Source organism: Aquarana catesbeiana, linkage group LG12, assembly GCF_042186555.1.
Source record: "Aquarana catesbeiana isolate 2022-GZ linkage group LG12, ASM4218655v1, whole genome shotgun sequence".
NCBI classification, from domain to species: Eukaryota; Metazoa; Chordata; class Amphibia; order Anura; family Ranidae; genus Aquarana; species Aquarana catesbeiana.
In genome coordinates, this window is record NC_133335.1 from 23,521,133 (window position 1) to 23,548,128 (window position 26,996).

At 46.5% G+C, this 26,996-nt stretch overlaps 1 protein-coding gene across 3 annotated transcripts in view; it reads right to left on the bottom strand.

Moving 5' to 3' along the window:
• Window positions 1–13,740: 13,740 nt before the first annotated feature.
• The window catches only part of RGS19 (regulator of G protein signaling 19), a 54,835-nt gene continuing 41,579 nt past the window's right edge, over window positions 13,741–26,996 (bottom strand). For all 3 annotated transcript variants that reach the window (XM_073607422.1, XM_073607423.1, XM_073607424.1), the window contains 4 exons: window positions 25,174–25,292; window positions 21,360–21,434; window positions 18,431–18,665; window positions 13,741–15,168 (listed from right to left, as the gene is read on the bottom strand). In XM_073607422.1, coding sequence (XP_073463523.1) covers window positions 14,980–15,168; window positions 18,431–18,665; window positions 21,360–21,434; window positions 25,174–25,292 — 618 coding nt within the window. In that variant the 3' untranslated portion in view covers window positions 13,741–14,979. The remainder of the gene's footprint in view (window positions 15,169–18,430; window positions 18,666–21,359; window positions 21,435–25,173; window positions 25,293–26,996) is intronic.

Consider the following 26,996-nt stretch of genomic DNA (forward strand, 5'->3'; position numbering starts at 1 on the left):
TCTTAATCTGTACATACAAATCCTCTTCTTCCTGCTCCACACAATGGTTGTGCTTTACTACCATTCTTGTAGGTCACAGGACACACTGGGCCCACTTCTTCTTCACCTCTTCTATGGTGCTTGGGCAGTCCTCAATGGTGAGCGGCTCTATGCATGATTGTATGCGAGTATGGGGTGCAATGGTAATGCCCCCTGGGGAAGGGGGGGGGGGGGTCCATGATGCCCCATACTCATCTGGATTTAGTTATACTGGGTGTGAAAGACTGAGGACATCTAGTGGTGAAAAAGAATATTAAAAATGAAAAACGCTAGCCTGAAGTTGTAGCAAACCTTTTGTGAGAGGCATATGGGGGACTGTCATTACCAACCCCCTTTTTCTTTTTTGAGTTAGGCTGGGTTCACACATGTGCGGTTTGGAGTACGAAGTCCGGGGCGGTTTTGTTCACTGGTTCAGGTGCAAATTTTTACTTGAGTTTTCACCTAAACCGAACCCAAAATCACACAGGACCCTTTTCAGAAATGGACCACAGCTGCCCCAGGCATGGATGAATATGCTACATTGAAAGCCTGTCCGATTCACATGTTATGCAAAATGGATGTGGTTATTATTATACAGGATTTATATAGTGCCAACAGTTTATGCAGCGCTTTACAGTATAAAAAGGAGACAATACAGTTATAATACAATAAAATACAAGAGAATTAAGAGCGCCCTGCTCAGAAGAGCTTACAATCTAATAGGGTGGGGCAGGTGGTACAAAAGGTTGTAACTGTGGGGAATGAGCTGATGGAAGTGGTAAAAGATTAGTTGGAGATGTGATAGGCTTTCCTGAAGAGATGAGTTATCAGGGTTCGCTTCAAGGTAGGTAGAGTAGGGGATAGCCAGACCGGTGGAGGTAGAGAGTTCCAGAGGATGGGAGAGGCTCTGGAGAAATCCTGGAGACGAGCATGGTAGGAGGAGACTATAGAGTATAGAGCTTGAGAAGAGCGGAGAGGACGATTTGGGTGATATTTTCAGACAAGATTGGTGATGTGGTTAAAGCGGAGTTCCACCCACAAGTGGAACTTGCGCTCATTTGTCTCCTCCCCCCTCCAGTGCCACATTTGGCACCTTTCGGGGGTGAGGGGGAGGAGGAGTGGATATCTGTCTTTGACAGGTACCTTGTCCCCACTTCCTGGAGTCTGGGTCGCGGCGCATTACGTCAGCAGCTCGGCTCCCTCCTCCTTCCCCTGCCATGGGACCAGTAGTAGAGCGCAGCGGTGCCTCGCGCATGCGCAGTAGGGACCCGGCGTGCAGCCGTAATGCTGCACTGCTGGTTTCCCTCACCTGCAATGGCGGCGGCATCCCCTGACAGCTGATGGAAACATCATCTGTGGCGCCGACATCGCTGGACTCCAGGACAGGTAAGTGTCCGATTATTAAAATTTAGATGCCCCAGTATGTGTAGCTGCTGGCTTTTAATTTTTGCAGCGGTGGGTGGACCTCCACTTTAAAAAAAACTTATCCGATTTGCATATATGTGAACTGTGCCTCAGGAGAGTCAGAAGATTTTAATTGTTAAAATATAAAAATAGAATTCTATGAAAAGATCTGCCACGCTGCCAGTCATTTTATGCCCTGCATTAAAGGGTTACTCCACCCTAACTAAAAAAGAGATGGCAGACTTTGTGAATGGTGAACATTTATATGTTTTCATCTGTTCCAACTGTACAGGTTCTTGAGTTAGCCAATGTACTCAGTGTTAAAGGTAAACGGATTGGTGGGCACACTTTTCCAGAGCAGTCTATCAAATATTTGCATGTACATGACATTCCAGGAGGCGAGGGGGATAATAGTAATTGGGCAAGGTGTTCTGATGGCTCTCTTTACTTTTGTTCCTACTTACCACTGCTAGATCATTGCTTGGTCCAGCTGCGTTGAAAGGCTGTGGTGTGATGTCCATAGGTACCTGTACTATTTACAGATTTGATTGCTCTGATGGCCTGACTTACAGTACCACGTGGAGGTGTAGTCCATAGCAACTAAATGACTTTCATGTAAAGTGCTTTTGTTGCCCCTAACAACCCATCAGATTCTTTTTTCATCGTTGTGTCAGAACCTTCAAGAGTCTTGTTGCCAAGAAAACAAGAACTTTAAAGCAGTAAAGTCCCATTGGTTGGCTCCCTTCCCCTAGTCTCTGAGTTACAGTTTTTTCTGTGTGGTGGGGGGCTAGTACCCATTATTTATTTTTAATTGGTACCCGTTCCCACTTCCGCCCCCTCACCTCTTGCTGCCTCCTGGGGCATGTCACATGTCCCAGGAGGCTGCAATACCATTCACGAAGAGCCATGCCAGCTTGTGCATGTGCAGTGGGGGTTTCGGCTGTGGTTCCTCAGGAAGCCACAGCTGGTTCCCGTGTCCCAAGATGTGGACAGCAGTAATAGGAATTGACATCGCTGATGCCCCAAGCACTGGTTGATATCTGATTTTTAAAAGTCAGCAGCTAAAATATTATTTAAAAAAAAACAGCTGAAGTTTCTCTTTAAGTGATGCCTAATGCATATACTGGGGATCGACCGATATCGTTTTTTCGTTGCCAATACAATACGGACATTTTGGCCACCTCTCTTACCAATGGCTGATATTATGTCCTGATATTTTGTACATTTTAAACTTTTCAAAAATAACAGCAATTTTATGCACAAATTTGTTATAAACTGAACATGTTAATGTTTATTAAAATTAAACATTAAGGGCTCGTTCTTCACACCATACTTGCATGAACTTGCTGTGGGTGGGTGGCTGCTGGCTGGCTGGCCTCAGTGGCCTGGCACCTTGCTGTGGGTGGGTGGCTGCTGGCCTCAGTGGCCTGGCCCCTTGCTGTGGGTGGCTGCTGGCTGGCCTGGCACCTTCCTGTGGGTGGGTTGCTGGCTGGCGTGTCAGTCCGAGTGTCGAGAGAGGCCTGTCAGGGTCAGAACATTAAGCCCAGCGCACGGAGGCGTAATGACTGCGCAATGGGTCTGCCGTCTTCTGGGCCCCAAAAAGATAGCCGTGGCCCACGGAGACCATTGTCGGTAATATCGGTCTAGTTTGTGACCGATACCGATTTTTCAGAAAATGCTGATATCAGCCCGCAATAATCATCCGTCACGATAATCGGTTGATCCCTAACATATACAATCCCAGCTTTGTGCTGGCTAATCTCAGTCACTGGGTTCAGGGATGTCAGGATCCCCCAGGAGTCGTGTTGGCGACGCTGACAGAAAGGAATCTTGGGTTGTGTGATCTGTCCTTTACCCAGCTACAGCATGGAGGAAAGTTGTCTTTATTTCATTACTTGTAAGTAGTATGGTGGAAATAGCTGTGTTCTGGTGGTCATATTTCTGGAGGCTAATGGTACATCGTCAGTCTTTTTCCCGTATGAGCAGGCTCATTAGACAACTGCGTGGAGAAGCCTTCAGTCCACTTTGCCTTGTGTTGTGTTAAAACTAAAGAGTACCTAAAGGCAAGACTTTTTTTTTTCCTCTTTGGATAGAGTAAAGGAGGGTTATGACCCCTGTCAGGTACCCCCCCCCCCCCATCTTTTTCCCCTCATTGGAGAAATTTCACTTTATTTCCTGCCCCATAGCCAAAACAGAAAGTGAGAGGAAATCCCTCTGAAGTGGGGGAATCCTAGTGTGTCACCAGTGTCCCCGTTGGAAGGTTTCCCCTTTATAAGTGTTCTGATGTCAGCCCAAAATGTGTGAATTTCTTTCACTTTTAATGATAAAGGTAAACAGAGCAAATCGAGAGGGTGAGTCTCCCTAACAGCAATAAAAACTGACAGGTATTCTAATCCCTCTCCATATATATATATATATATATATATTAAAAGAAAGAAAGAAGAAGCTTTGCCTTTAGGATATATTTTTATTGGGAATGAATGCTGCAGAGTTGGTTTGATTCAAGGTCTCTGTTTGTATTGCGCCACCTTGTGGGCAATAGACAAAGTTGCACATCAATCTGACCTTACCTTTTTTTTTTTGTGAGTTCCTCATGATTGTTAATGTGTAAGTCCTGCCCGCGTTCTAATATGTCTCTGAGGGAGAGTCTTGTGTGACCCCAGTGCTGAGCAGCGCCGGATCCCCTTGTTGGTTGAATAGGACAGTTGGAAATATTTCAAGCCCCGCTTCCTTTTCCCAGGAGCGGAGGGTGCAGCTACTATACGGCGCCTGGAACACTTTGGGAATTCAAACTGGAGAATGCAAAATCTGGTGCAGCCATGCATAGTAGCCAATCAGCTTCCAGTTTTTTGTTTTTTTGTCCAAGCTTAATTGAACAAGCAGATGTTAGAACCTGATTGGCTCCCGTGCACAGCTGCACCAGATTCTGAGTCCTCCAGTCTTAGTAAATCTCCCCTTGTGTGTGGGTAGGATGGTTAATCATTTCCACCATGTTGGATATATTGACATATTTTAGAGTACAACAACACCACATCTACTACCAGTCCTGGTTAGTAACCGTTTGGGCCGGCTCTAAGAATAAATAAGTCTCCCTCTCATTATGAAGACCCCTTTCACACTGAGGCAGTTTTCAAGCGTTTTAGCGCTAAAAATAGTGTCAGAAAAGTGCCTGAAAACTGTCTCCCATTCATTTGCTTTCACACTGGGGCGGTGTGCTTGCGGGACGACAGAAAAAGGCCTGCAAGCAGCATCTTTGGGGCGTGTTTGAAACGCTGTAAATAGCACTCCAAAAACGCCCCTGCCCATTAAAAAGAATGGCCAGCGCTTCCAAAGCACCTTAAAAATACTTCGAAAGTGCCGCAAAGCAGGTCTTTTTTTTTTAATAAATATCCCGTTGTCAGGTGACCTTAAAAAAAAAAAGCGAACCGCTAGCGCCCAGAAAATCACTGCTAAAAGGACCGGCGCTTTAGCGGATGTTTTATCAGCGCTTCAGTGTGAAAGGGGTCTAACTCTACCCAACCTGCCTATCCAAAAATAGAGTTCAACAATCCATCTGCTAAACGTTTTCACAGCAGATCCATAAATAAAAAATATCCTAGATCTCACGTTTATCCTAGATCGATCGTTACAAATATTGTGCTGGGAAAGATTGCAGGATCACACACTGCTAACCCTCCTTAAGTCTGCCAATGAGGTGATATAGAGCACATCATTCATTGATCAGTAATCATTATATTTACTAAATTGTGATTCTGGCTGCTAAATCACTGACCAGAGTTCATAGGCCGTCCCATAAATATAGGGAAAAAATATTCTAAGTCCCACTTTTCACCTACCTGGGTAAAATATGTCATTAGGAATATTGTTAAATGTAGAATTGTAGATCACAGACAGCAGACAAAATGAACTGATAAGATATTATGATGTCAATTAGCTGACTGCTAACACTTTAAAGGCCTTGCTGCTAAAACCATCAGCCAGAGCTGTGCTGTAGCTCAGGGGTTTAGCAGCCAACTCCTGGCCTGGTGGTGTTTTCAGAGTCACAGGTTCGAATCTTGGTGTTTTTTTTTTGAATTTGTGATGACTTTACACTCCTGAAATAGAAGAACGAACATGCTGGTTACGAAGCGGAGGCAAGTAGCTCAGAGAATAAGAGCGTTGACCCAGAGCGCCGTAGACCCGAGTTCAAATCTCTGAGTGAAAGTCTGGAGGCCATGGACAACCCACCAGTCTGCTCCAGTCCCAGGCCCCCACAGGCCTGTAACATGTGTGGGCATCACATTAGGTTGTGGACACCCCTCCTCTTCGGTCCACGGTCTGTGACATCACTGCAACATATATAATTAGAATAGGCTGTCTTACTGGGGCAGCCCATGCCAAAAGCAGGGACTTAGGTTTTTATTGCCTCACCCCCGGGTACTACACAATGCCTGAAACCTCTGATGATGGGGCAGTGGGCCTGAAATATTTCCACTGCCCCATCCAACCATCAGAGGGCTCAGGCACTGCACAGTACCTGGGACACACAAGGCTTTCCTTCACAGGGATTTGAACTCAGGTCTCCAGCAGACCAGTCAGAGCTCTTACCCTCCAAGCTACCACCTTTGCTCACACAGTGAGGTGCTGGTTCATCTACTTCAGAAATACAAGGCATGAACCAGTTAGAAAAAGACCCCCCAACTAGTTCAGAGTTCAATTCTCCAATACAACCACCAGAATGTGCTATAGTTCTCTGAGCCATTTCAGCCTAAGAACATCCAGAGTCTTGGTCTTACCATGAAAACATGAACCAGTGGGAGACAGGAGACCCTTATCAGGATTTAAAGAACATCCCTCAAAACTAGGAAGAAGGAAGGGCCAACACTCCCAACTACTTAACGTTAGTGTTTTACTTTATCATGTTAGGTCTCCTTTAAGGGGCTGCTAGTCTTCACACCATCTTCTTTCTAAGATACCCTAAATTGTGTTCCTATGAAACAACTACAAAGTGTTCACCAATAATAATCAAAGGATTAGGTCCCCCGGTACATCAGTCAGAGCTTTCATCTCTACCTAAAGGCCTTATCTCAATTAAACTATGATTATTGTTCTATCAAAGACATACAAGGGAACCGCAATTCAAAAGAGAGGTCACTGAAGGGAATAAGCCCCCCGGTGTCACATGATTTTGCACTATCCTTTCAAAGCACATTGAAAATCATTCTTTTATTTAAAAAAAATAGAACCAATTAGGAAGGCTAATACCCCAAGTGATCGAACACAGGTCCCCAGCAAGTTCTCTGAGGTCCCCCTGCGTCATAACTCTGGATCTTCTGATGGTCTCAAGGTGCAAAAAACAAGCTGACATCATTTTAAAGTCTAATAAATAGGTTTGAATTTTAACACAAATCACCGGAAATACCTTGAAGCACCAACAAAGGATAAGTCTGTTTTTTTTTTTTTTTTGGGGGGGGGGGGGGGGGGGGAGGGGTGTGGGTTGAGCCACATCCCCCCTTATAATGCTATAGGAAAAAAAAAAATGTGAAAAAAAAGTTTTCCTTAACCCCCCCCCCCCAAAACCCTGTTTATAGTGCCTAGGCACCGGTGATGCTGCCATCTTTTTCCAGTGAGATCCCAGAGAATGGCCAGTACCCCAAATCTCACAAGAAGATGCTATTGGACTTTTCTGGAGAGTCTTTACATGAGATTTCAGTAGTTAGTGATTCCCAGGATCTCACCGAAAAGGATAGTAATGGCACCCCCTGCAGTGTAGGGTCAGGGAAATGTACACTCATCGGACACTTTATTAGGTCCACCTTGCTAGTACCAGGTCGGACTCCTTTTGCCTTCTTTTTTGGTGGCATATACTCAACAAGGTGTTGGAAACATTCCTCAGAGATTTTGGTCCATATTGACCTGATAGCGTCACACAGTTGCTGCAGATTTGTCGGCTGCACATCCATGGTTTCAAATCTTCCACCACATCCCAAAGGTACTCTATTGGATGAGATGTGGTGAGTGTGGAGGACATTGGAGTACAGAGACCTCATTGTCCAGTGGTGAGATGATCGGAGCTTTGTGACATTATCCTGCTGGAAGGAGCCATCAGAAGATGAGGACACTGTAGTCATAAAGGGATGGACATGGTCAGCAACAATACTCAGGTAGGTCGTGGTGTATAAACGATGCTCTATTGGTACTAAGAGGACAAAGTGTGCCAAGAAAATATCCCCCCCACCATTACACCACCACCTCCAGCCTGAACCGGTGATGGATCCATACTTTCATGTTGTACTCTGTATATATCCATATATCCCTCCACCGGACATTCGCGTCACTAATTAGAGGATGGATCCATACTTTCATGTTGTTTATGCCAAATTCTGACCCCACCATCTGAATGTCGCAGCTGAAATCGAGACTCATCAGATCAGGCGACGCTTTTCCAATCCCCTATTGTCTAATTTTGGTGATCCTGTGCGAATTGAAGCCTCAGTTTAATGTTCTTAGCTGACAGGAGTGGCACCTGGTGTAGTCTTCCGCTGCTGTAGCCCATCTGCTTTAAGGTTCGATGTGTTGTGTGTTCAGAGATGGTATTCTGCATACCTTGGGTGTAACGAGTGGTTATCTAAGTTACTGTTCTTCTGGCCTTTCTATCATCTATAACCAGTTCACCCATTCTCCTCTGACATCAGCAAGGCATTTTCCCCCACACAACTGCCGCTCACTGGATATTTTCTCTTTTTCTGACCATTTTTTGTAAACCGGAGAGATGGTTGTGTGTGAAAATCCCAATAGATCAGTGGTTTTTGAAGTACTCAGACCAGCCCATCTGGCACCAACAACCATGCCACGTTCAGTGTTACCTAAATCCCATTCCGATGCTCTGTTTGAACTTCAGCAAGTCGTCTTCACCACGTCTAGATGCCTAAATGCATTGAGTTGCTGCCACGTGAGTGGCTGATTAGCAATTTGTGTTACCAACCAATTGAACAGGTGTACCTAATAAAGTGGCCAGTGAGTGTATATACAGTGGGGTTGATTTACTAGATCTGGAGAGTGCATAATCGGGAGCAGCTCTGCATAGAAACCGATCCACTTCCAGGTTTTATTGTCAAGACTTAATTGAAGAAGCCGATTGGCTCAGCTGCACCAGATTTTGCACCCACCAGTTTTAGTAAATCAACCTCTATAATCCCCTCCCCCCTCTTTTTCTACATCTGTTTATTGGAGAAGATGGACAGTGAAGTGCAAAGTCCAAAGTCCATGCCAATGTCACATGCATGTCCATGTTTCCATGCCAAAGAAGCCCGTCATGATGCCACCTGTCTTTGATGTTCTTGTTGGGGGGAGGGTACATATTGTTGGGTCACACCAATTCAAACTGTTAGGTGACCAGCATTGCTTTAGGTAACAGAAGGTAGGCTTTGAGATTGGAGACACAGCGAATGGAGGTGCAATAAAGGCAATTGGCACAGGCCATTGCATCATGTGACCAGTATTCGGCTGGCATTTGGCAAGTGTCCCCGAGTCCAAAAAAAAATGCCCCACAAAGAATAAGTAGCCTTGAAAAGTAAGTAATGAGCTCAGCAGTTCTGTCATTTCTTTTCAGATCAAGCACCACGGTTGGGACGAATGTCATCTTCCTGTAGCAGCCATTAGTCTTGGGAGAGCATGGGAACGAAGTGGGCGTGGCTAAGGGCGCAAACTGACAGCACAGCAACCAACTGGACAGCTTTGTCCCCTGCTGGACTACAGAGCAGCTCCCACTCTCCATCACATAAGTGGTAGGTGTTCTGTAGTCTGCATTACTTCTAAAACATGTGACTGTTCGGTATGTAGAAAGACCCCATAAAGCCAGGAAGCTTTTTATACAATGCCAATGGAGATTTATTTTGTGACCAGTTTTGTTTTAAAATAGATCTAAACCTAACCCCTGAACTCTCATAGAAGTGGTAACAAGTTATTGTCATTTTTAAAAAAAAAGTGGTTTCCAAACTTTCTAAATCTGCAAATTCAATTGGAAGAATACCCGATGATCCTGCCATCAGGTACTTCCTGTTGTAGGGCAAACAACCGTCTCCCAGTTGTACTCCTGTGTTGTCACCCAATCAATTCAATCAGCCATGCGGACACACATTGCACAGGCCTGGTCCACTGCAGTCACTATCGGGGGGGGGGGGGGGGGGAGCCAGTCCAGGGTCCACTGCGATCACTATCGGGGTGGGGGAGCCAGTCCAGGGTCCACTGCAGCCACTATCGGGGGAGCCAGTCCAGGGTCCACTGCAGCCACTATCGGGGGAGCCAGTCCAGGGTCCACTGCAGCCACTATCGGGGGAGCCAGTCCAGGGTCCACTGCGGTCACTATCGGGGGAGCCAGTCCAGGGTCCACTGCGGTCACTATCGGGGGGGGGAGCCAGTCCAGGGTCCACTGCGGTCACTATCGGGGGGGGGAGCCAGTCCAGGGTCCACTGCGGTCACTATCGGGGGGGGGAGCCAGTCCAGGGTCCACTGCGGTCACTATCGGGGGAGCCAGTCCAGGGTCCACTGCAGCCACTATCGGGGGAGCCAGTCCAGGGTCCACTGCAGCCACTATCGGGGGAGCCAGTCCAGGGTCCACTGCGGTCACTATCGGGGGAGCCAGTCCAGGGTCCACTGCGGTCACTATCGGGGGGGGGAGCCAGTCCAGGGTCCACTGCGGTCACTATCGGGGGGGGGAGCCAGTCCAGGGTCCACTGCGGTCACTATCGGGGGGGGGAGCCAGTCCAGGGTCCACTGCGGTCACTATCGGGGGAGCCAGTCCAGGGTCCACTGTGGTCACTATCGGGGGGGGAGCCAGTCCAGGGTCCACTGCGGTCACTATCGGGGGAGTCAGTCCAGAGCAATGAAGTACCGCCAACGCTGCAGTGAGTGTGTGTGGCTGAGAAGTGGCTGAAGGAGAGCAGCAGCACTGAGATAGGAAAACAAAATTAACCACTTGACCTCTGGAAGGTTTTACCCCCCTTCATGACCAAGCATTTTATTTTTATTTTGCTATTCAGCACTGCGCTACTTTAACTGGCAATTGCTTGGTCATGCAACACTATACCCAAATAACATTTCGATCATTACTTTTTTCACATAAATAGAGCTTTCTTTTGGTGGTATTTGATCACCACTGGGTTTTTTTATTTTTTTATTATATAAAAGAAAAAAAAAAGACCACAAATTTTGAAAAAAACCTCCGAAGTCTGTTTTAAAACATATCAAATTTCTTCCTAAATTTAGGCCAAAATGTATTCTGCTACATGTGCAAGTGCTGGGGGGGGCTGATTCTGCTAACACTGTGTTTTTGGGGACACTAATATAGTTCTGACCGTGACCAGGATACTGATCCGGACAGACACTATGCTAGTAATGATGGTGATCAGCGACTTATAGTGTGACTGTGATAGTGTGATAGGCAATCAGTGACTGGCGCTAACTGACACGATTTGATGCCGCTAGTGACACTAATACGGTGATCAGTGATAACACTGTCACTGTACTAATGACACTGACTGGGTGACAAGTGATCCGGAGGGCAATCAAAGGGTAAAAGTGGTTCCAAAGGCTTTTGACCTTTATGCATTAGAGCCCTTGCACACTGGGGCGGGGGCGGCGTCGGTGGTAAAACGCCGCCGTCGGTATGCGGCCGCTAGCGGGGCGGTTTTACCCCCCGCTAGCGGCCGAGAAAGGGTTAAATACCACCGCAAAGCGCCTCTACAGAGGCGCTTTTCCGGCGGTATAGCCGCGCCGTCCCATTGATTTCAATGGGCAGGAGCGGTAAGGGAGCGGTATACACACCGCTCCTTCACCGCTCCGAAGATGCTGCTGGCAGGACTTTTTTTACCGTCCTGCCAGCGCATTGCTCCAGTGTGCAAGCCCTCGGGGCTTGCACACTGGATACACAGCAGCGGCACTTTCGGGGCGGTTTGCAGGCGCTATTATTAGCGCAATAGCGCCTGCAAACCGCCCCAGTGTGCAAGGGCTCAAAATGTAAAAAAAAAAACCTTCTCTGTAACAGAATCCCCCCACCATACTTACCCTCAGCCCATTCCTGATCCAGCAATGTGCATGAGAACAGCGGCTCTCCCCCTCCTCACTGGGAAGATCAATAGCAGCAGGAGCCATTGGCTCCCACTGCTATCAATCCAATCCAGTGACGAGGGAGTGGCCGAGCTGTCCTGGGAGCGAGCCTGTGCAAGTGCCCCCATAGGAAGCAGCTTCCTATGAGGGCACTCGCTGGAGAGGGGGAGCCAAGAGCGCCAGTGGGGGGGGGGGGACTCCAGAAGAAATGGATCGGGGCTGGTAAGTATGAGGTATATTTATTTAAAAAAATTAAAAAATAGCTTTAATATCACTTTAAAGCGGGGTTCCACCCAAATTTTGAACATTATCTCTATGCATTCTCTTCCTTGCCTAGATGCTGACATGCTGTGTAAAAAAATTTAAATCGCCGTAATTACCTTTTATTTTTCTATTCTTCTTAGCACTTCCTGTTTTTCCTCCCATGGGAGTAGGCGTGTTTCTAGCCTCTCCCAGACCTCCACAGTCCCCTGGGAGCTAGTCTCAGGCTTCCCAGCATGCATTGTGCAACAGCGTCATCACAACATCTCGGTGAATGCTGGGAGCACAGCATTCACCGCATCCAGGAAATACATGCTTGTGGGCTTCAAATGCCCACAATGAAGATGGAAACCGCCTTCAGTGAATTTTATAAGTTATTCTTTACAACGAAATCGGACACAGGCGGACTTATTACACAGAACATGTGAGTAGATAATCATGAGAAGAAAAGTTTGTGAATGAACTCCAAAAAAAAAAAAAACGATAGATAGGTGGACCCCCGCTTTAAAGTGTTACTAAACCCAGGACCCTGCATTCACCATATCTGGTCTCTCACAGTACACAGAACATGGAAATGTAATAGTTTTAGTAAATATAAACTGCTAAATACCTTTTCTCATCAGCAGTATATAGCAGTCTTGTGACTTCCATCAGTGTCTGGTTAAAGCTTGTAGGAGGAGTTTTAATTCTCCTCTGACTGTCCTATGAGACTGCATGACCCCTGACTATCTGTCTGGACAGCGCCGATTGGCCCTGTGCTGATCACATGCACTCTCTATAAAACAAGAAAAAAAAACCAAAAAAAACCCTCTAGCAATACACACAAATCTGAGCATGTGCACTCCACTAACTCGTATCCGGAGATGTTTTGGGGACAATGCAAGAAGGGGAGGATCAGAGAAGATAGGATAAAACAGCCTATTCACACAATGCAGAGGATTAACCACTGAGTATAACAAGCATGCTTTACTGCATACACAGGCTGATTTTACTGTTGTGGGTGTAGTAACACTTTAAAGTGTTACTACACCCACAACAGTAAAATCTGTCTATATATGCAGCAAAGCATGCTTATTATACTCACTGTGGAATTTAAGGGGTTAATCCTCCACATTGTGTGAAAAGGCTCTTTGACACTATATGGACAGATCCTTCTTCCTCTGCACTGACTATCTTGGCAAGGCCATATAATACAGTGAGGGTAGCCGCCCTGCACATGCTCAGTTTGGTTTCTATTGCTGGAGAGAACATTTCCTGTTTCAGTTGAACTGTTCAGGTCACATGATACTGACATCACACATGTGGGCGTGCATACAGGCTGTAGTGGAAATCTCCTCCAACCTGGAATTCACCACTGGACAAACTGTGCAGTTTATCATGTGACTGTGGTATACAGATCAGCAAAAAAGGTATATAGTGGCAGTATTTTAATGTAAAAAGAAGATTTATAAGCTGTGGGGAGGCAGAGGAACTATTTTAATATTACTGGTTTTAGTAACACTTTAACTGTGTGCCTAACAAGTGTATGTGTGCTGCTTTTACTCACTTACAGACTGGCCTTTCTTCCGGATTTCAGCTCTAAACAGTAAGTGAAATCACGGAGTAAAAAAAAAAAAAAAAAAAAGCCAGATCTGGGTGGTGATAAGCCACGGCAATCAGCAGGTTCACAGCCAAAGGCATTGGCTGCGAGCCTGCTGACAAACCGCAACTTGAGAGGCCGGGAGCACGCGCCTGTAAACCCAGAAGTTCGGCGCGACGTGCCCAGGGGAGCCGCCGGCCAGCAGTAAAATTTACTGCAGGCCGATCGGCAAGTGGTAAAAACCATATTTAATGTAAATGATTGTTTACGATACACAGTGCTTTAGCATAGCAGAAGTCACCCTGCCAGGGTTTAGATCTATTTGAAGTAAACAGGGGGGCGGCAGTGTGAATAGAACCACATACGGGCATTTCTGGACAAAGACGAAGATGAAACATCCACAACGTCACTTTATATATATATAGAGATATATATATTTTTACATATATATATATATTTTTTTATAAAAAGTCTTAAAATTTCATGGAGGTGTTGAAACAAAAGTAACACTGTCAGGTCATGACATCCGCTTGAGGAGTGCTGGAGTATTTGGTAGCTACAGGAAGTTTTGGCCAGCAGGGGGGGGGGGGGGGGAAGACAACACACCTCCTCCTCCCCGATCAACCTGCTGTTTATTCTTCGTTCCTCTAGGGAGGGGGCAGGATGTGCAGAGCAAAGTCTTCAAAACTCCTCCCTTCCAGGTGGATCCTGGCCAAAATTGAATCGACAATTTTTTTTTTTTTTCGACAAGAGGGTTCAGAAAAGTCATCACTGTAAACAGAGCCCCAGGCTGTAAGCGACTGGGGTATTATGAGTAAGTGGATTATGGTATGTACTAAGGCAGCGGAACTTCTGCCCCTCCCCCCCCACCCCCCAGGTCACCTAATAATCTTCCACACCAGCGAGGAGACCGCTTGTACCCCACAACATTCAGAAAGTGAAAAAAAAAAATATATATAAAAAAAAAAAAAAATTAAAATTCCTAAATTGAGTAAAATCGTACCTCCCCCCATCTCCCCTTTAAATACCCCCAAATGCGCGAGGAGGGGGAGATCAATTGTTAATAACAGCTGACGGGGGGGGGGGTAACAAAGTCCATGTAAAGTTTCCCTCCTCAACCGCCATTTAGTTAACCCTTCTGATGCTAGACTGCCAAGTACGGAGCGCAGTTTAACATATGTGCCCCCCCACCCCACCCCCAAATCTAGCCCTTTCCAAGAAGAAAGGCAGTAAATTGCCAGATTGCTGTATTCCGCTCTCAGAAGCCCCCAACCCCCACCCCACCCCGGGGAATTCAGTAGTATTCATGTCCTGAGGTTAAATCCCCCAATACAGTACCTATCGCCCTCTCTTCTTCAAGGGGGGGGGAGGGAGACTGGGCAGGGTGTGAGGTCAAAACACTCCTCCCCCCCTCCACGTTCTTCTTAATGCCACAAGAGCAAATGGACCACCCGTTTGAAAGTTTGTTACACCGCGTGGGACGGGCCCTTGAAGCTGATTGGAGGGAGAGAGAGAGAGTGGGCGGGATTCGTGCTCCAGTTGTCCTCTGCATCCCCCCCTCTTTCTCTTGTACATAAAAATGTGCGTTTTCAGTTATCTGTCTCCGAAGCCCCGCAGCCCGGGCCCCACACCTACGACTCTGAGCTGGAGCGAGAAATGTTCTGCAGGAGCGATTTGTAAATGGCCGAGTTGAGGAATCGAGGGTAGGAGTCTCTGTGCATCAAGGTGTATATCTGCAACTGGGCGTCGTCGAAGGTCTGGGGGTTGGGCTCCTGCATCCGCCGGTTGATCACCTCTCTGACTCGAGAATCCAGGCTGACCTGCAGGGGGCAGCAGAGGACAAGAGTGAATAAACAAAGCCGCAGGACAATCACGGAACAGCACTGCAAACAGAAACATGAAGATTCAATAAAAATGCTGCAAACTGCCGAAATCACCGGCGCTGGCCGGCGACACCACATGAAAGAGATTTTAATTATTTTCATGGTAAATTGTGTTAGCAAAATCTTTAAAAGTCTTTGGTAACAAAATGTTTCCATGTCCATAGGCAGCTGCAAACCAGCAAATCAAGGATTTCTCCGAAGTGTGGACGGCGGGTTTTATTGAATCCTCCAAGAAAGATCTGAATTCAGAAACATGCAGAAAATCACACATCAAGTCTTCAGCGTTACAGAGGACTCACCCGCGTCCGCCGCGTGGATTGTACACCCCCTGCCACAACACAGGCATAGCATCAATGTTTACAATCACTTTAGAAACTCCTCCTTCCCAATCACAAACTATATATAGTTGTTAAAAAAAGTGAGACCTGTTCAGTGCTGGCAGAGGAGGAATTTTTATCTCCATGTACCCGTCCCATTACGAAGATCACTGGCTACTGTCATGGTGTAAGTCAGGGGTCTCCAAACATTGGAAACAAAGGGCCAGTTTACTGCCCTTCAAAATTTAGGGGGGCTGGACTGTGGCCAGTGGGAGTAAAAAAATTAAACCATTGGTATCAGTGGGAGGAATAATGCCCCATCATTGGTGTCAGTGGGAGGAATAGTGCCCCATCATTGGTGTCAGTTGGAGGAATAGTGCCCCATCATTGGTGACAGTGGAAGGAATAGTGCCCCAGCATTGGTGTCAGTGGAAGGAATAGAGCCCCATTATTGGTGTCAGTGGATTGAATAGTGGCCCATCATTAGTGTCAGTGGATAGAATAGTGCCCCATCATTGGTGTCAGTGGGGGGAATAGTGCCCCATCATTGGTGTCAGTGGGAGGAATAATGCCCCATCATTGGTGTCAGTGGGAGAAATAGTGCCCCATCATTGGTGTCAGTGGGATGAATAATGCCCCATCATTGGTGTCAGTGGGAGGAATAATGCCCCATCATTGGTGACAGTGAAAGGAATAGTGCCCCATTATTGGTGTCAGTGGGAGGAATAGTGCCCCATCATTGGTGTCAGTGGGAGGAATAGTGCCCCATCATTGGTGACAGTGGAAGGAATAGAGCCCCATTATTGGTGTCAGTGGATTGAATAGTGGCCCATCATTGGTGTCATTTGGAGGAATAGTTTCCCATCTAAGATGTCAGTGGGGGAATAGTTCCCGATTGTTAGTGTCAGTGAGAGGAATAGTGCCCCATCATTGGTGTCAGTGGATAGAATAGTGCCCCATCACTGGTGTCAGTGGATAGAATAGTGTCCCATCAATAGTGTCAGTGGATAGAATAGTGCCCCATCATTGGTGTCAGTTGATAGAATAGTGCCCCATCAATAGTGTCAGTGGATAGAATAGTGCCCCATCAATAGTGTCAGTGGATAGAATAGTGCCCCATCAATAGTGTCAGTGGATAGAATAGTGCCCCATCAATAGTGTCAGTGGATAGAATAGTGCCCCATCAATAGTGTCAGTGGATAGAATAGTGCCCCATCAATAGTGTCAGTGGATAGAATAGTGCCCCATCAATAGTGTCAGTGGATAGAATAGTGCCCCATCAATAGTGTCAGTGGATAGAATAGTGCCCCATCAATAGTGTCAGTGGATAGAATAGTGCCCCATCATTGGTGTCATTTGGAGGAATAGTTTCCTATCTAAGATGTCAGTGGGGGGAATAGTTCCTGATTGTTAGTGTCAGTGGGAGGAATAATGCCCCGTCATTGGTGTCAGTGGGAGGAATAGTTCCGCATCTCTGGTGTCAGTGGGAGGAAAATTCCCCCATTGTTGGTGTCAGTGAGAAGAATAGTGTCCTGTCTTTTGGTGTCAATAGAGGGAATAGTGCCCCAAGGGCCAGATAAAGGCAAGCAAGGGGTCACATCCTGCCTGCGGGCTGCAGTTTGAAGACCCCTGCTGTAGGTAAAGCATTAACTTAAAAATGCCTGCAGTTAGCCTAATGACCATAAGAGGGCAGTACAATCACACACATCACCCAAAGTAAAAAAATGGACCACATTTGAGATTTACGGTTTTTCGGCACATTGCAATCACAAGCTATATATTTCCTTCTGCTACTATAACATTTTAAATCATTACAGCCTAATTTTATTCCCCTATTATCGCTAAAAATGCATTTTCAAGCATTTAAAAAAATCACAGCTGAAACCCAATCTAAACATCCGATTCCCAGCTGTGCCAACAAAAACCCCAACTAGATGCAGATTCCAAGAGTCTCCCCTGAAATATTAGAGATTTTGTGGCAAAGGTCATAGGTCAATGCGGCTGACTACACACGTCTCTGGAACCTGCAGAACCCCCCCATTGTTAGCAGGCATCAGCGAGCATTGTGGCAGCATGAAAGTGATGATTTTTAGCTACCTGGCTGGTAGTTTAGTCTGAAGGGGCAGAACAACAAAGCTCTTAATTCACTCCCTGGTCATCTCTCGCCTCGATTACTGCCTCCTCATTGGTCTACCTCTGTATACTCTATCCCCCCTTCAGTCCATCATGAATGCTGCTGCCAGACTCATCCACCTGACCAGCCGCTCTGTGTCTGCTACTCCTCTCTGCCAATCCCTCCACTGGCTTCCGCTCACCCAACAAATTCAATTCAAAGTACTAACAACTACCTACAAAGCCATCCACAACTCTGCCCCCAGCTACATCACTGACCTAGTCTCAAAATACCAACCTACTCGTTCCCTTCGTTCTTTTCAAGACCTCCTGCTCTCTAATCACCTCCTCCCATGCTTGTCTCCAGGACTTTTCCAGAGCCTCTCCAAGCCTATGGAACTCCTTACCCCAATCTCTCCGTCTATCTCCTACTCTATTAGCTTTTAGACTATCCCTGAAAACCCTCCTCTTCAGAGAAGCCTACCCTACCCACACACCTAACTGTATTTTCATTTTGTCCATATGATCATCCCCCACAGCTACTACCCTTTTGTTCCACTTGACCCTCCCTTCTAGATTGTAAGCTCTAACGAGCAGGGCCCTCTGATCCTTCCTGTATGGAATTGTATTGTAATGTAAATGTACTGTCTTCCCCGATGTAGTAAAGCGCTGCGCAAACTGTTGGTGCTATATAAATCCTATATAATAATAATAATAATAATCAGTTTTGGGTTGGGGAGGGTTGAATTCTGGGTTGCGGCCACGTTTACCTCCTTGGGAGACAAGATGGAGATGTAATCCTCATAGATCATGCGTGCCTTCTCTTCCACAAAATGCTTGCTGTTGTCCTTCTTCAGCTCCTCGCAGGCCAGCCAGAAGAGCATGTTCTCCTCGCTGTACTCGGTGCGCAAAAACTCGCGGAACACATTGCGCCCGGCTGGGTTCTTCATCAGCTTCTCGAAGGAGTGGCCCCAGCTGTGTATCTCTTCTGAGGACGGCTTTGTGCTGCGTGGTGAACAAAAAGAAAAAAAAAAAAAAAAAGATCAGCTTGTAAATACAAGAGCCCAGGTCTGACCATTTTAAGAAACACTTCACTCGATACAGATTACCGCTTCGAAAAAAGTATTGGATTCTCTCTGTGATTTTTTAAATCTACTATATCCTGAAGTCCCTTATCTATGGCTGCAAATACTTCCCTGCAGGGGTCTCAACTCTTCCTGAACCCGACTTGGCTATTCCCATGCTCTCCAAACTGCCCATTTAATATCAACAGATGATCTGCGTTTGGCATGATGACATTTCTCCTGAGATCTGTGCAGGGTCTTGGCATGTTCAAGCATCAGGCCGAGGTTTACAGTTAAATGTTAGCCTAAAGGGTTGGAGTGTATGAAAAGCTGAAACCTTTCTTTTGTGTTTCAAAGTAAAGAGGGGTTACAACCCAACAGTTTATTTTTTTTTAGCTGTTCGTGTCCTGTTGGGAAGATTTCCCTTCACTTCCTGTCCCCAAGATGCAACAGGAAGCCAAAGGAGATTTCTACCAGGTGAGGGGAATCCCCCTCTTAGGCAGTTGTCACCAGAACTGGTGTTCCTATTGGAAAAATGAACTATAAAGTTAAAGTGGTTATAAAGCCTAAATATTATTTACCTATACATTTTTTTTTTCCAAATAAACATGTCATAATTACCTGCTCTGTGTAATGGTTTTGCACAGAGCAGCCCCGATCCTCCTCTTCTCAGGTCCCCCCCCGCTGGCGCTTCTGCCCAATCCCCCGCCGAGTCCCCCCAGAGCAAATACAGAATACTTTATTAATCCCAAAGGGAAATTGTTAACAAACAGCTTATTGTGGGGGCACCTGATCAGGCTCCCTCCCGAGCCGCTGCTCTGCGTGTCCATTCAGGCATGGAGCCACAGCTCGACCCCGCCCCCTCTCTCTTTGACTCACTGGCTGTGACTGACAGCAGCATTGGCTCCCGCTGCTGTCTCAGCCAATGAGGAGGGAGGGTATGAGGCTCTTGTGCACATCGCTGGATCAAGATGGGGCTCAGGTAAGTATTAGGGGAGGCTGGAGGGGCTGCTGCACACAGGTGGTTTTCACAGAAGAATGCATGAAGGTAAAAAAATCCTTGAGTATTCCTTGCATTAAGGTAAAAAATGTTTAGGCATCAGCATCCCCCCCCTTTTACTTACCTGAGCCCTTCATTTGTGTCAGTGCACATCTGCAGCTCTTCTCTCCCTTCACTTCCTGGTCTCACTCCCTTTGCTGAGGCATTGGCTCCCACTGCTGTCAATCAAAGCCGGTAACGATGGCGCTGGGCCAAGTCCCTCTGCCTGTGTCAATAGACGCAGAGAGTGCAGCTTGGGAGTGAGCCCGCATGAGTGCTCCCATCCCAGATAGAAAGTAATTGTGCTGCAAGTTTGAAAATGACTTGCTAAGCTATTGCTAGACTTGCCAGGCTTCACAAGGTTGTTGCACAATTGCAGCAAGTCCGCATTGCATGACTCCAGATCAACTTTCTTTGCAAACATTCTGGAAGTCTGCTGCAAGTTCTAGTTCACTTATGTTGTGCAATAGTCATCCCACCACAGGGGGTCACTGTGGCTGAATTTTCATACTGTAGACTTGTAGAGCTCTTTCTGTAGACTCACCACTGCAACTTTGCTCTTGCTAGAGACTTGCCACACAAATTTGCTACAAATTGGAAAAGTGTCAACTAGAACTTGTGCTTCAAGTGCTCTGCAAGTGTACAACTCGCCAGTGAAAATGTGCAACAAGTTAACAAGACTTACAATTCAACACTGCCACACATTTGTGCCAAGTTATCCTTGCTGTCTGGGATAGAAAGTGACTTTATATGGGGGGCATTCGGTGAAGGGGAGTAGCCAGGAGTGTCGGTGGGGGACCTGAAAATGGGAGGTACGGGTCCACTCTGTGCAACTTCATTGCACACAGCAGGCAAGTATAAAATATGTTTGTTTTTTTTTTTCCTGTCTCAGGGATAATGGTCACCAGGATTCAAAGGCAGAATCTCTGTGAGCTGTGACCTCATTACGATCAGAACCCTACAGGGACTCTAACCCTTCTACACTCCATACACTTTAAATGTTTAAGTGACTGGTGATACAGTATACGCTAAAAGAAGAAGTTACAATGCACAGGCAATGTAGCTTCCTATGTCACCTATCTGTGTGAGGTGCTCTCTGGAATAGGGCTACAGGGGATTACACAGAACTCAGACTAAAGTAGTAATATTGTGACGCCCCGAAGCGTCCACAAAGGAGCCGTGTCATTTTCACTCATAGGGCAGCCCATTGAAATACATGGGGGGCTGCCCTGAATGTGATGTGCAAAAACACAAGCAGGAATTTTCCTTTGTAAGATTTCAAATCCCTTCCTGTTATATTCCGCAGGACAGGAAGTGAAGTTAAATCTCCTCTACCCCCCTCCTCAATTGGGACACAGATTGTAAAAAACAAGCCTTATCTGGTTTTCTAAACCATTCCCCGCTCCGACCAAAATGTTTTGTCTTTCAAATGTATGTAAACCCTAACGAATGAACTTGGTTTGTTGGAATATCTCAAAAAAAAATAAGTAGTAATATTGTGGATCACATTATCATGTCATTGCTTGATTGAACGTGCTGCCTGGAACGACATCCTGTACATTCTGTGTCACCTCCACAGAAGGGGGTCACACTTACCAGACCTCACAGTGAGCGACGATCTCCAACTTGGTGTCTCGAGACAACCTCCGAAGTCTATTGCGGTCCTCATTCCTGGACAGAAAGAAAAAAACAGAATCTTAATTATTTGACATTTTAAAAACAGCAGCATTGCTTTCACATTGCTAGTATGGGCAACATAAAGATCGATGGAGATGTGCAATGACCCAGAGCAACCAGAGTACAGAAGATGAGTTCTGATTGGACTCTGGGTGACTGCACAGTGATCTACACCCTTTATTAAACACAAATACATGAGAACCACTCTTTTCCAAGTTTAGCACTGAGCAACCAGCAGAGCCTGAGGTGTAAAGTCTTCAGAATCCTCTGCCAGCATCACAGTTACCATCTGTCCCCAAGAAGAGAGCTTGCAGCAGTTGGTCTGATAAAGTATATTAAAAGTATTTTCTCTAATTGAGTAAAGAATGGTCAGGTTTTCGATCTGTGTCACGTTGGGGAGATTTCCCTTTACTTCCTGTCCTGTAGACACAATGGTAAGTGAAAGGAAATATTTTTGCCCAAAACTGGCATCAAATGAGACCACCTGGTAGAACTTAGAGAACATGTGAACAGAAGACCAGATGGAATTGGTTTAGTCTTTTCAGCCTGATGCTGAAAAGACTAAAAACCACTCAGAGCTCTAGTAGGGTGCATCTTAGCAGGAAAGGGTGAACTCAATCCTCGAAAACCATAAACTTAAATAATGTGCCTGAGCCACCTAGAGATGGTGAAACGAGAAGCCAGTGCAGCCTATCAGGTCCATCCAGGAGGACTACAAGGAACCAGTCTCTATAAAGGAAGCAGTGGCTTTGCCATAGACATATCACAGCCTCAATCACATCCAAACAATGCAGGGAAACTTCCTTTTGATGAACAAGAGCCAGACAGAGGGATGAAATAGGCATGTCCTGGTTGGGGTGAAGAGCTGGCTGGATAGTTTGGAAGATCTGGGTTTGATCCTGGAGATAGCTCTTCCTCAGGAGAAGGCACACACTGGCCTGAGTTGTTTCCAATACTAGAATTATACTGATGACAAGGATTTGAAGGATGATTTCTGAAGGGTCAGGATCTATCTGTACCATTGTAATGTCTGGAAAGACGTTGTCCAATGTCCAGCACCAACTGCTCCCTCAACAGGTGGTTAACTAATGTAGTTCTAAAGCCTAAACATTTTTTACCTTAATGCATTCCTTGCATTAAGGTAAAAAATGTTTAGGCATCAGTATCCCTCTCACCTCCCCTTGTATTTTCCTTGAGCCCTCATTTGATCCAGCACTGTGCATGTCTCCAGCTTTTCTCTCCCCTCACTTCTGTGTCTCACTGGCTTTGGTGGGGCACCAGGAGCCATTGGCTCCCAGTGCTCTCAATCAAAGCTGGTGACAAGGGGGCAGGGCTCGGGAGCGAGCATGTACAAGTGCCCTCCCATGGGAACTGGTTTACCCTGGGGTCACTGGAAATAAAGGAGGAGCCAGAAGGGCCGGCGGGGGACCTGAGAAGGGGAGGTCCGGGGCCGCTCTGTGCATTCTTCTGGGAATGCTGCTGCACACCCTCAGAATCCCAGAAGACTGTGACCATCACTTTGCTGATGGAACATTCCGAGCCACCTTCTTCTTCCACTTTCTTTATTTGTAACTTGACTACAGGGGGTGCCAACTGTTTGCAAGGAGCACATGAAAACCGTATGCCATGCACCATTTTCAGCATCGAACATCTGGAAGAGTGGCTTGTTGCAGTGATAACATTTGATGTCTGTGTGGTCACTTCTTCAATGTCGGGCCATGAACGTTTGGGACACCCTAGTTTATCATTATATATGTACATTCACTTATTACGCATGCAGGCTGCTTCCTGCTTAGCAGTACTGCTGATCCTCTTATCTCACAGCAAGTCTACTAGACAGGAGCCGTCTCAATAAAAACAAACTCACTGCTGTATTTAAATAAATGACACCTCCACAGTGCTCTTGGTAGCCATAAACCATGTAGTCTAGGCTGCCAAAGGCCTTGGTCATGTGACAGAGGTAGGGATCAGCCGTTTTTGATCATTGCAAGAAAGAGGTCTTTTTTTGTTACTTGCAAGCACAAAACTGGAGCACTCAGAATCTGGTGCAGCTGTGCATAGTAACCAGCTTCTAACTTCAGCTTCTTCAATAAGGCTCATTTCACACAGGGAACGTCTGTTTTGACGGACTCCACTTGCTCAGCGGGGGAATCGATCCGTTGATCCCCCTGAACAGGCGGATGATAGGTCTGTCTCCGCTTACCGTGCAGAAATGGACCTGTCAGAGCCCTGCTGTCCTCTATAGGGAGATTGAATGAAAATGGACCGCCTATCCGTTTTCATCCGATCCGCCAGACAGATGGAAAATAGGACTTTCCATCCGTCTGGATTTGGCAGACAGGATCGGATCGGACATCGGCGGATATCAGTGGACATGTTACTGCTTACATCCATTGCTCCATAGGGGTGAACAGAGCGTTCCGATTAGGTCCGCCAGAAAAACGGACAGGCAGACATGATCAGACAGCATGTGTGAAAGGGGCCTTAAAGCGGAGTTCCACCTAGAAATGGAACTTCGGCTGTCCGGATTCCTCCCCCCCTCTGGTGTCACATTTGGCACCTTTCAGGGGGGAGGGGGGAGCAGATACCTGTCTAATACATGTATACATGTCCGACCCCTCCTTTGTCTCCCCCCCCCCCCCCCCCCCGCTGTCTTCTGGGAGAAACACAGGTCTCAGAAGACAGCAGGGACCACTCAGAATGCGCAGCGCGACTCGCGCGGTAGGAAACCAGGCTGTGATGCTGGCGCCTCCAACCGGAGTCAAGGGACGGGTTGGCTTCAGGTGAGGACATCGCAGGCGCCCTGGACAGGTAAGTGTCCTTATTTTAAAAGTCAGCAGCTGCAGTATTTGTAGCTGCTGATTTTTTTTTTTTTTTTTTTTTAGGCGTAACCCCGCTTTAAGCTTTGGCAATAAAACCTGGAAGCCGATTGGCTGCCATGCACACCTGCACCAGATTTTGCCCTCTCCAGTTTTAGTAAAGCCTTCCATAATGTGATTTGGTAATGTTGACATGTGCCCTGAATTGTAATAAGTCTTCTTTATAGGAGTTGTAAACCCTCAGGGTTCTTCACCTTAATGCACTCTATGCATTTAGGTGACAAACCTTCTGTGCTGCAGCCCCCTTTTTTCTTACCTGAACCTTATCGTTCTAGCGATGAGGAGGAGCAGAGCAGCTCCAGCTGCTGTCCTGGGTCTTCATTGGATAGATTGATAGCAGTTGGAGCCATTGGCCATTGTCAGTCAAATCAGGACTCAAGAGCACGCCCGCACGAGTACCCCAATGCAATGCGGCTCTTTGTGGGGGCACTCGAGGAGGATTGGGGGCCACTCTGTGCAAAACCCTTGCACAGATCAGGTAACTATGACATGTTTGCTATTTACAAAAAAAAACAAACGAGCCTTTACAATCACTTTCAGGCCAGGTTCATGCATGCTGCGGCCACAGCAGGGGGGTCCAGGGCGTCCCTGTTCACCGATTCAGGTGCAAATCAGGTTCAAATTTCTGCCTGAATTTGCACCTGATTTGGAGCCAAAGACGCACAGGATTCTTTCTAAATGCAGACCGCGGCTGCCCCGGAGGTATGTAAACCGGCTCCATCGAGAGGCGGTCACAATCTCCTGTCATGGGAATTCGCATAAGTGTGAACTCAGCACAAGGCATCTCTTTCTTCACCCGTTCAGTCTAAGGTAACTGCGTGTATAACGCTAGCCATTCCGGCTCGGGAACTTACCAGGAACAGCTGCAGCAGCAACACCAGCAGAGGCAGCAAGGGTTGGTCCGGTGGTTCCGGGTTGGCTGGGTCCTGTCATACCGTGACATGGGAGACTCACTGGGGTCAGGCCCTGTGTACTGAGAGAGCAGAAGAGAGACATCAGAAGCACAGAACACGCAGAGCTACAGGTGGGAGCTTATGACATCACTGTGGCAGGTGACATAATTATTACCTAATACACCCACAGGCTAAAAAAAAAAACAAAAAAAAACATGAGTACAATTTTAATTTAATATTTGTCAGGAAATATCTAGATATCACATCCACACAACAGCTTTCACAGCCACCATTTACAACGGAAGGGAACTTTCAATCATCATGGGATACGGCACAAGAACATCTCCTGAAGAGAGAAGAGGAAGGCTGGCCATGGATTTCAGAGGGTGCTCAGATTATCATTTATGATGCCATTGCCCTCAAGCACACAAATGTATTACATAATTTAATATCAGTGTGTAGTCAACAGGGAAAGTGGCTGACCTCCACCGTCCTGCCTACTGACACCTCTTACCACACCGACAACTACCTAGAAACCTTTGAGGTCACAACAGCCATCACTGCCCTCCATCTTGTCTAGTTGCAGTTTTTTTTCCCCTAGCCAGTAATGTATTAAGCACTGTTCTCTGTTCAAACCCTACAAAAAGCAGAAGTTGTCACAGAGCCATCGGGTTCACATTGCACACCACGTTCCAGGCACTCAGCTAAAAATGTACACGAGATACTGATAATATGTGCTGGATACCATATTGCATTGCTGTAATGGTAGACCGCGACAACTCTGCAGTCCATATTGGGTGACTAAAGCCCCATAAACACGATCAGAAAAGTGTGTGAAAAATACTGCTTTCGAATCGATCGTATGATATTCTGATCGTTGGTGTGCGGCTTCCGTCCGAAATGGTCCGAAATGATCCGAAGGGACAAACACGAAAAGGTTTCTCATATGATACCAGATCGTGCGATTTTCGTATAACCAGTACAGTTGTCATCTTAAAATACAATACATTACTTCCAAATTATTATTTTGTCCTATGAGAATTTTCGTAACTTTATTAAACTCTTCATTTTCAATATGGAGATTATCATGCAAAACAAAAATGGGTGATCATTCGTCCAATATTCTCATTGTACGTACCAAGCTTAACTCCCTTTATCACTCAGATAGCAAGATTACATGGGGGTCCCCCCTTCTTTGTCACATTGTATGTATGTAACATTGCCTCAAAAGCATCTGCTGAAGTGAGACAATCCCAGCTACAACAGGAGGAGTGAGACACCAGGGCAGTATAAATTGGAAACACCTTACTCATTGGTGCCCTCACAAAATACATGAAGTCAACAGAGGGTTCAGCTTACTGATATCTGTCTTTTTATTTTTTTTAAGGTGTGGTTTGGTGGAGTGGTGGTGGTGTGGTAGTATGGTTTGGTTTGGTGGAGTGATGTGGGGTGAGGTGGTACATGTGGTGGTGGTGTGGTTTGGTGGAGTGGTGGTGGTAGTAGTGATGGTGTGGTTTGGTTTGGTGGAGTGATGTGGGATGGCGTGGTAGATGTGGCGGTGGTGTGGTAGATGTGTTTTTGTTTGGTGTGGGGTGGTGGTGTGGTAGAGGTTTGGTACAGGGTGGTGGTGTGATGTGGTGGTGGTTTGGTGTGGGATGGTGGTGTGGTGTGGTGGTGGTGGTGTGGTGTGGTGGTTTGGTGGAGTGATAGATATGGTGGTGGTGTGGTAGATATGGTGGTGGGGTGGTAGATGTGGTGGTGTGGTGTGGTAGATGTGGTGGTGT